Here is a 10,651-nt window from a genome sequence, read left to right as displayed (position 1 = left end):
CAAACATTTCACACCTCTGGGATCACCAGTCTCCCCTTTTCTTTTGTTTTTAATCCAAAATGTTAATGAGATTCAAAGCTCTCCTGCCATGGATTGTCATGCAAAGTGAACTCCGGGCTTACACATTCACAGTCATGGTTTCTTTCCAATTTGGGAAGAGATCTACACCTTCCCCTCTTCACCTGTCCTATCACACACCTGTTCCACACCTCTCAGCCAATCAGAGGGGAGAGGAAACTTTGTCCGGGCATGAAATAAATCTGGGTCCTCTTCAGAGAGAATCACAACACTTGACTCATCTGTGTTTCACAGCTCTTCCCTGTTAGACTGAAGAAGAAGAGAATCCCCTACGAAAACTGAAGAGTGGAGATTAAAGGAGCCTATTCAAGCTGACTTGGACTGAAGACATGACCAAAGAGACTGAGTAAGTTCTTCAAGGGTTTTGTTTTAGGTGTTTTTTAGCTATTGTAACTGCAAGTTTTTTTTCCCATTAGGTATTTTTTTGTCTTTCCACAAGACAAAAACATTTTTAGTTTGGACTTGGTATAACACAGTGAATGGGTTATTTAAGATTCCAGCCTGGAATCCCCCGTTCTTCTTTGTCAATGGTACCCCATGTGAAAGGGAGCGTTTTTCAGGAGAAAATGATATGGATAAATTTATCACACACACAAGCTGTGATAGGCACACACAGAGTTGGCGTTTTTTGCTGTAGTGGGTCTGCTTTTACTTGCGCTGTCACTAACCTAGGGGGCCACAGAGCACAAAAGGAGCGCAGAAAATAAGAACCTCTTCTTGAGGTGTTGGAGACAAGGGGTAATGACAGCATGCGTTGCATTGAATTACATAATGGTGAAACCCAAGACACAGACCCCCCCCCCCCCCCCCCCCCCCCGCCCCCCTCCTATGGACCAAAGTTAAAACCAGCGCTGTCGGCTTGTTTTGGGGGAAATACGCAGAGAATAACTTGTGTTTGTTGTTTTGGGAGGCTGCTGCTGAGTGTGAGGCAGGTGCACCTCTGAACAGGTGTACCGGCTTTGCTTAAGGATTTGTGGCATAGCTAAAATTTAAAAGGACACTAGTGTAAACTGAGGCTCTAATCTGGCAACCAAAGATTTTGAGGTACGCAGTTTTCCATGCTCATATGTATGTAATGTATTTTAAGCTTTACAGATACTGGGCTGAATTGCATTAATCAGCAGTCGTCCATTAATGCGTGTGAGAAGTCGTGGGATTTCTCCCTAAGCGTTAGTTCTGTTGCGGCTGTTCACACCTGTGGTCTTTGCCTCATGTCATCACATTTGATTAACTGTTTATCTAGGTTACACTGCAGCTATTTGTTCATTAGCCGTTTAAGACAAACTCCAAAGGGGGCTTATCCTAGCAGTTCTGATGTTAACAATTCAGTGTCGATGTGAGTCTCTACAAACAAATACAATCCCCAGAACCCCAGGCTCTTTGTGTGTGTGTGTGTATTTGTGTGTGTGTGTGTGTGTGTGTGTGTGTGTGTGTGTGTGTGTGTTTCCAAGTGAAATGAAAAACCAGAGCTCACCTCTGTGACAGCTGTGGGTTTCTGTTTACTGAGCAAGAAAATCTTGTCATCTCTTTTAAGATCTGAGCAAATATGAGAGTTTATATAGGACTCACAAATGTAGTTTCTTTTTCTTTCACAACACTGGAAACCAAAAAACTCTATGCGTGTGTGTGTGTGCATGTTTATGGGTGGCCCCTGGCTTTTTAAGCCTTTTTGACACCGCTACGTCTGAGAGATGTTACTCAGCACGGTGGTTTTGCAATCGAAACCCTACAGGCTACAGGACAAGTATGTGCAGTGCTCCAGGGCCATGGTAAATGTCAAATCCTGATGGCTAAGCAATCGGAAACATAGTGGGTCTGCTATTAATTAGGACTTTAAAACTAAATAGTTATAGTTTGATATTTAAAGTTGTTTCAGTGTATATTTTAATTTGAAAGTCACCCTGCTAATCTAAACCCTTTCTGGCCTGTTGTAGGACTCTGGGACTGGTCTTTCAGAGCGAGAACTTCAGCTATAACAATTACTCAAACTACGCCATGGACTCCTGGTCTTATCTGGATAACTCCATAACTGAGCCGAACCCCTCAAAATCCAGATTGCCCGAAGAGCTAACAGCCCTCTCGATGTTTTATGAACAGTGCAAGGTAAATAATGTATAAGCACTAGTTGTGTTAAACCAAAGTAGTTCATCTTGAGTAAACCTAAAGATTCATTTTAATTTCCTGACACTTAATCGCATTTCCCCCTTTTTCCTATTTTTCCAGACCCCAAAAGTGAACGCTGCCTGCAGCCGCACAGGCAACGTGTGCAAAGTACCAGAGAGGTAAGACAGAGTTTCTGCAGCTGCTCCCACACACACACTTTCACTCATGCTTCACAAACCAGTCATGCCTCTGACATTGTTTCCATGTGTCTATAGTCATTCATATTCATAGTCATGTCACTCTTCACTGCACAGCTTTATTAAATAGTTATTTCAGTCCATTTTTTTTTTTTTGTCATTTCTGTGACAGGTAGCATGACTCAGATACTCAATCAGTTGTCACTGAACTGAAGTTATTCAAGTAATAATACAGAAAGAGAAAGGCAGGGCTTTAGGAGGCCGTAAACTGATGAGTGGGTAATCCTCTAGTCAAACACAGTCAGAGGGATTGTTGTCTTCCTCTCAAGCTCTTCCATTCATCTACCCTTCCCTGATCATCCTCTCTGCCTTTCTTAAAGAGTTTCACAACAGGAGGACAGGTAGTTGTTTTTTTCTCATTTTGGTCTTTATATTCCTACTCCTTGTTAGGTATGTGAGAAAGGCCATTGTTGGGGCTCAGTGTTGTTCCCTCAAACATTTTTATCCGAGAAACTCAAACACAGAGAAGAGGGAAAAAAAACTGGATTAAGAGACAAACAGTTCCCGCCCAGAGTCAAACCGGGCCTTTCTACAAGTTTGCAGTAGCCGTGTGTGTGTTGAGACGCAAGAGGTGCTTTTACTGACCGTTGTACGTTTACTCTGGCAGCCTTTAAGCTTCTGTAACGGTTAAGGGCACACAATAGCCAGTCACTTCAACTATGTTTGTTTCCTTGATGCGTTGTTACCTGAGTCATGATGACATCAACAAGGTGGATTTTCTGTTATAGCTAATCTTTTTCCCCCCCCAACTTCCCCATCCTGCCAGGAATCTGCACCAGACCAATGAGATTTCTCCACTGGACACGTCCGCTATCGCCATGAAGATTCTCTCTGAGAACCTTCCCATCCAGCCCAGCAACGTTTTGGGATCTAAGCAGATCCCACAGATTTCCGTTCCTGCCACCTCAGAAACATACACCTCGCTGACCAGTGTTGTGGAAAATACGTATGACAAACAGGAGCTCAGCAACTTTTTTGAATTGCTGCAAAAGTGGCCAGAGAACACCGCTTTCCCTGACCCCAGCACTGAGGTAAACTTAGTACCATAATTTAAAGTTAAAGCCCTGTCTCCCATATAGTTTTAAAAGCTCTGTGCTGCTTCTTTTTTTCCTTCACTAATCCATATATCTCTGTGTGGCTATCAGAATCTTCCCTACAGCGACCCCTTCCCTGAAAACCATTCCAGCCCAGTCTACTCCCGCTCCTACACCAGTTCCCCATCTGAGAGATCCAGGAGTGAGTTCCAGTTTTCTCTCGGGGCTCCTGCAGCTTCTTCTCACAAGCCCAGCGAGCTCCCCATGGTGTATCTGAACAAGGGACAATTCTACCCCATCACTCTCCATGGGGTGGAAAGCAGCACCTGCATTACTGCCACCAAAGTCAAGGTGAGCCATCGTGACACATCATCAGGAAAGCAAGGACTGCTTTTGTTCTAAGTTATTCTCCAAGATTTGTTTTGTTTTCTGTGTGTGTCTTACGTAAAAAAAAAAGGATGACTATAGTTACATCCTTCCCTTCGGGCATTTTGTTTTTTCCATCAAGCCAAATAACACCTAAATTCTTTGCGTGCCAACAAGGCAACCCTTCCCAAATATCTGTCCCTCCCTTGGAGACAGTTCCTTTAATGACTAATACCCTGCTGACACCCTGCAAACCAGGTTGGTACATTTAAAATGACAGCATCCTGCCCTTTATAATTTATTCCTACCTCAGGGCAATGAGGCCAGAGCGCAGTACAGCTCACCTCAGCTACATTTGTCTGATGTGACACAAGCAGAACAGAAAGCAAAAAAGGAGTGGACAAGGAGAGAGGAAGGTGTGGTGCGGTTTACAGCCGTTTTCTTTGTCAAACAAATCGGAGGATAAGAATACACACAAACACATGCTAGCTCAACACAAATAACTGGTGACAATTTGGGAGAAAGGAAGGATTTGGAGTGATGGATGACGCGCGATGAAGGAGAATTCTTAGATATGCGTGCAGGTGTAAAGAAATACGTACCAGCTAGACAAATGAATCTAATTTTCCTGCTCTTTTTGTCACCTTCCTTTCTCCACTTCAGACAGTGGTGATGGCCGTGTTTGAGAATGACAAGAGCCCAGAAATGCAGCTGCGCTTCTGGAATCACTGGCACGGACGCCAGCCAACTGTCAAGCAGAGGGTCATTGACATCGGTATGTTCTTTGCACATGGAAAGTCACCGTGCACAACACCTACAAAAGTTACCAAAAAAATACTCCGCTTTCTGTTGTGCCTTTCATACCGCTGTTAAAAAAACGTTTCTCTTTGTTTTTTAACAGCGGACTACAAGGAAGTGTTCAGCGGCATTAGCAATGTTGAAGAAGTGGCCTTCAATGCTCTCTCTTTTGTGTGGAACCCCAGCGAGGAGGCCAAGGTAAACAGACCGGCACAAAGATGCACCCACATCACTATCACACAAGAATGCACAGACTTACTGACTGTAAGGCCAGTTCTATGAAAATAAAAGAACAGGTGGAAGTTTTAGAGGAAAATAGTGGAAAGGTAGAACAGGTAGGTGAAGGAGAAAAGGAGTGGCTGCGGTGGGAGTGGAGGAATCCCAGAAATGTGTTTGGCCCTAAGGCTCTTGTCACAACAACCGGCTAAAGACACGACAGCTTATGCGAAGCTTCTCTGTGGCCCAAAGGCGCTGGGGTGGGGCGAACCTACTGCAAACGGCACGGAGCAGGAAGGCAGGGAACTGTCTCTAGTATATATGATCACAGGGAGAATGTGTAAAGGCCAGAAAAAAAGAAATCTGTCTATGAAACATGTCATTATGATCCTACTGGGACACATGAGCAACAAATGAAAAACATCAGTAAAAGCTGCCCGACACCATAGTGATGTATACATATAATAATCATTTTTCTTTTCCTCCAGGTGTACATTGGGATCAATTCCCTGAGCACAGATTTCTCCTCTCAGAAAGGAGTGAAAGGCCTGCCCCTGAACCTTCAGATCGACACTTACGACTTAAGCTCAGGAAACGGCCAAATGATACACAGAGCTGCTCTCCAGGTCAAGATTTTCTGTGATAAGGTAACTCGCTTTATTCCATTCATCTTCTTATACGAGCAAACATGCGTTAATTGAGTCAGAATGACTTATCTAATGGTGTAACTGTGTGTCGTCAGGGTGCAGAGAGGAAGATGAGAGACGAGGAGAGGAAGAGATCCAAGAGGCGAGGAAAGAACACTAATGATGGTAACAGTTAGCACTGGAAATGGCAGCACAACCTTTATAGGACCTTTTTTAATATGCTATCTGTGAAAGTCCAATCTAACATCCCTCATTGTCCTCCTTTGTTTGCAGCTAAATCTTTAGTAAGCAGCTCCATAGGCAACGAGTGCACCTTCTTCCAGACCCTGGATGACCACATCACCCAGCCAGTTCTCTTTATTCCAGAGACACACCTGTCCAGCTTACAGCGCATGGTAGGTCCTCATTTAACAACAGTGCTACCCCCACCCATCCATATCCTTGCAGGCAATAGGGCAGGCACGAGCAAGGCAGGGGAGAAAAAAAAACTGTGGGAAAGTATGCGGTGGGAAAAGTGGGAGGGTGGGGGGATAGTGGTGCCAGAGAAAGTGAGGTGAAATACAGGCCTGAGATCCGATGAGCTAATTGGAGTCGAAACCAGACACAAGTACGAGCAGCTACAGCTGGTGACACCGAGATTAAGCTATGAGCGCTTTCACAGAAACACATGCATGCACGCACCTGGTGAGACAGCACTCACACCTTTTATGCGGCAAGACACCCTCATATCCTCTGTTTCTTCTACTCAGATACACTTGCATTAGTAGTGTGGTGAGAGTGCTGTTCAGACAGGACATTTTTCCCACGCCAGGAAGCCTAGAGGAGCATGCAATATGTTCGGATCAATAATAAGAGGGTTCATGGGTTAGATGTCATTGCTGTTAGGTCCATTATACAGCTAGTCCTGATTTTCAGTGGCTAACACAAAAGAAAAATAAAGAACAGGAAGTTGCAAAATTGCTTAACAATGTGACGCATCACAGTTTTGTATTGCATAGCTAAAGCAGAAAATATCTTTGATTTAACAGTATGATTAAGAGTAGGATGGTGCTATCAGTGTCTCTCCATCAGTGTCCACACTTCCGCTGCTCCGTTAGAGGTTATGGGAAATGCAGCACTAAAATGATGATAACATTCCTTTTCTTTTAAAATGTTAAGCATAGACAGCTCTGGGAAGGTGGGACATTAGGCAATGCCTTTATCAGTAGAGAAGCGTCTAATCAGACCTCTGGTCTCCTCTCGGTTTCCCTGTCTCTATAGGCCACTCCCATGGACGAAGCGGAAAGGTAAGCATAGTTACGCACACACACGCACAAAAAAACATAACATTTAGCCATCACAGTCAGCATTTTCAAACAGAAGCTAAGTGGCCGCTTTTGTCTAATGCAAATGTTTGCGCTTCCAGGAGTTCTCTGAAGAGGCTGTATCCAGACAGAGAGCAGACGAGCTCCCCAACCAACAAACAAGCTCGCAAAGAAGATGCACAGAGAGGTAGATAGAAACATGCAAGTCTCATAAAAAAAATCTAAGTTAAATCAAAATTGAAAAAAAGTGTCCTCTTTGGTGCTAAAAAATGTTTTTTCTTGGTTTATTTTAGTTCTTCTGTACGTGAGGACAAACTCTGAAGAGGTGTTTGATGCCCTCATGCTCAGCTCGCCAACGCTGTCGGGCTTGCGAGAAGCTGTAAGTATCACATGATTGCTTTAAAGACACACAAAAACACATTCCAGAGTCCTCTGACTTGAGTTTCCTGAGGTGGGGATCAAAAGCACCTTCACCTGTTTACTTCTGTATTCACTGGAACATTTGTACCATATCTTTTTGCCAAAAGTGAATATCATATTTCTTTCATCAGATCATGCTAACAGTCTTCTCGTTCCTTTACTTTCCTCAGATTTCAGAAAAGTACGGCCTGCAAAAAGAAACCATCGGGAAAATCTACAAAAAATGCAGGAGAGGGTGAGCGTCCTGTTCTTTTGTTATGACTATTGCACTGTGATTTTACAAATTACCAAAAACAACTGAGATTATTGGTGGCACTAAGAAGCTTTCTTTTCCAATCCAAACATTTTTTGAGGAATTAACCATAGCTGTGAAAGTGAATGGTTGTCTTGGCCCTCCAAACTTTCCGAGGTTGCTGATACCCTACCTCTCACCCTGTGATATCTCAGACAGGCTCCTGTGTTGCAGACAGATGGATAGACTAGTTAGTCTCACCAAGTGCACCTGTCGCCATGATTTGCATTGATTTTGGGCTTATTTTGTTGTTTTAATCTTATCTTCCCTTAAGGAAGCGCTTGTTGACAAACCGGGCGGGTAGGTTAGTTGGCTCGGCCCTGGAATGTTTTAATTGCAGCTCTTCTAAAGGAAAACTATATGACTGAAAGAAGATGAAAAGATTTTTTTAAGTCCTGCTGTTGAGTCACTGGCAATGGCTGTACTTATTTATGTTTTCATAACATTATCTCTTTGGAACATCAGAAAGCAGCATTGAAAGACGAAATTCCTGATATGATAAAGGCTTTGGATGTTTCCACTCGCTAGCTGAAGGCTGTCTGTCAGGTTTACAATTGTCACGCGTCTTTCAGCTCAATGGCGAAAGGTCATACAGGTAGCTGCGCTTTTTCCACGATGAATACGGATGCTCGTTATTTTAGATAGGAAAGGTTTACAACTAGCCGCGGAAGAATAATTAGCAGAATTTCTGTGTGGCTGACAAACTGTTGATAGTCTGTGCTTTTTCTTTTTGAGACTTACTGTCAGTAGCTGAAACACCTTTGGGTAATTTTCCTGCTGCTTGCTGGAAGCAATCACTGCAGGGGGAGCAGCTAAACTAACAGGTTGGGTTACATTCTCCCTGCAGTTCCCTCCCGGTCTATTGCTCTTGTCTTCAATCAATCCTGTCCCTGCAGGCAGAATGCATGGGCCGGTGGTTAGTTCAGTCATTACAGCCTTAAAGGCTAGTGTTAGTGCTGCAGAGGAGGAGGAGGCGGAAGAACAGGGTGACCTGATTTTTAACTCCTACTGATGCAGGAGATATACCGCCTCTATGTCTTTCACTTGAGATCTTCCTCCAAACAAAAGACATGTTGTCTTTAACCCTGGCAACCTGTTTGTGTCACACCAGGGTGAAAGGTTGAGTACACTGAACACATTATTAGGCTGTTTGAACACCGCAGTTTTAGAGACGAATATGATTTTCTCTAAATAGGTTAATGGTTTTGCACCTTGTTTCTCCACAGTCCCCGGAGTAACCCTCTCTGTTTGTTTGTCTCCCCAACAGGATCTTTGTCAACATGGATGACAACATCATCCAACACTACACCAACCAGTCGGCATTCCTCATCGAGGTTTCCGAGTTGGGCAACGGTCAGTTCCAGGTTACCCTTGTTGAAGTATGAGAAGAATCAGCCACCCACTCTGCTGAAGGATGAAGAAATAAAGATGCCAGTTTGATCAATTTCTTGAAGCACTGCCTGAGCAGACAGAATGTAGGATGTGGACTTCCAAAAAGCGAGAAGAAAACTGAAGTGAAAGCAGCACCCCAGTTTTTTACTTCTGCCTAAAATGTTGTACATATCATTCTTCTTCCCCGTTCTTGTGATTGTGTTAACGTCAGAGCAATAATGCTCAGCGGCCCTTTATGTATTTAATGTAAATAGGTTTTAATAAGACAGTGTTGTATGAGCTATCTGTGTACATATAGAATACCAGTTTCCATAAACTGCTATGTATTTCATTTTTATTGAAAGAGCTCCGTGCATGATTTGTGCATAGCATTTTTTAACATTTTTATAGGTTACTATTCTTGCTGCTTGCGATGTACTCATCATTTCTTCTATAAAAACACAATGGTGCGTTTTTTTCTTACTCTCAGTCTGCTGTCACTATTTTTTTTTACTGCCAAAAGTATCCTCCTCTAGGTTCCTGTTAGTTTCACAACCGAGATCACCCAACACTGGGTTGCATTCAGAACCTAAAGTCAGACATTTCCACCCTTAAAACCACACATGAGTTAGTATTGGTCATCATTTAGCCCCTAAATTGTGGACATTTCCTGACTCTATGGTGATACCACAGATTTTTTTTTTTCTGGAAACACTTCAAAAACACCCTCAACCCAGCCAGAGGACTTTCACTGTGTGCATGTATATGCATGTGTAAAAACCTGTTTGTTTCTTTATACATTATGCATCATTTCAAAGCGTGCATGTATCCCTGCGTTATTTCATAATTTTACAATCAGGTTATATTGGTCAAGCATTGGCCCTTTTGTATGAAAATAAAGAAAATGCATAAGAGGTTTGGGGTCTGTTTCTGTTTTTACAGCTCTGACTGAAATAAAAAAGAGATAAATTAGCAGTGGGAAAAACAAAAGATACCACTTGTGTAGAGGAGGTGTGAATAATTACAATTAGCCTAGGAGATTAAGTGCATATTGGAAAATTCAGAAAGAGCTGATTGCTCTCTCTACACATCAAACAAAAGCATGAAACTGATCTGTGCCTGAGATTGGTCCTCTCATATTCTGAAAGCCTAAATGTTAAATAGATGTGTGTGTGTGTGTGTGTGTGTGTGTGTGTGTGTGTGTGTGTGTGTGTGTGTGTGTGTGTGTGTGTGTGTGTGTGTGTTATTCAGACTCCAACAGACCAAATGTGCAGCAAATAGTATATTTGCATGAGACATTGTGAGAGGTGTCAGTAAAAGTGAAAAGCATTGAAAAACAAAGTTTTCACAAGACTCTATGCAGTCCTGTAAAAAAAATGAAGTACTCTCTAATTGCCTCCATAGGAATTAAGAGGTTAAGTAGCAGCTAGGTGCTGCTTTGTTTTAATTGATCATCAGGAAGTGTGAGAACCTCTGTTAAAGCAGATGTTTTGGTGGTTTGCTGGTCCAGAAGATTCAGGTATGTGTTAACACATTGCCACAATGTTCTCAGGGATAGATGTCCTTGCAAATTCACCCAAAAGTCAGGTCGTGCAATGCCAAAAAAGAAATACATCTTAGGTTTACAATGTTGCATATGATGTCTGGATCAAAGTCCTTAGGAATGGAGATGTGAAAGCATGATAAACAGAGGCAGGAAGCACAGGAAGCAACAGTACAGCACAGTGGTGGAGGTATGAAGAATAGTTTTGCAATTGTTTAACAG

At 42.8% G+C, this 10,651-nt stretch overlaps 1 protein-coding gene across 1 annotated transcript; it reads left to right on the top strand.

Annotated features, from left to right (window-relative positions):
• The first annotated feature begins 272 nt into the window (after nucleotides 1–272).
• Nucleotides 273–9,800, top strand: grhl3 (grainyhead-like transcription factor 3). Its single transcript, XM_040042223.1, has 15 exons — nucleotides 273–424; nucleotides 2,013–2,181; nucleotides 2,302–2,360; nucleotides 3,205–3,469; nucleotides 3,584–3,823; nucleotides 4,502–4,613; nucleotides 4,740–4,834; nucleotides 5,341–5,499; nucleotides 5,595–5,664; nucleotides 5,773–5,894; nucleotides 6,760–6,785; nucleotides 6,905–6,990; nucleotides 7,097–7,182; nucleotides 7,394–7,458; nucleotides 8,783–9,800. The coding sequence occupies exons 1-15, from the start codon at nucleotides 408–410 to the stop codon at nucleotides 8,898–8,900; spliced, it is 1,689 nt and encodes a 562-aa protein (XP_039898157.1). The 5' UTR covers nucleotides 273–407; the 3' UTR covers nucleotides 8,901–9,800.
• The last annotated feature ends 851 nt before the right edge of the window (nucleotides 9,801–10,651 follow it).

This window comes from Simochromis diagramma, unplaced genomic scaffold (genome assembly GCF_900408965.1).
Source record: "Simochromis diagramma unplaced genomic scaffold, fSimDia1.1 OVJJ01000304.1, whole genome shotgun sequence".
In the NCBI taxonomy this organism is placed as follows: Eukaryota; Metazoa; Chordata; class Actinopteri; order Cichliformes; family Cichlidae; genus Simochromis; species Simochromis diagramma.
The sequence above is the reverse complement of the archived record's forward strand: the minus strand, read 5'-3'. Positions and strand labels throughout refer to the sequence as shown.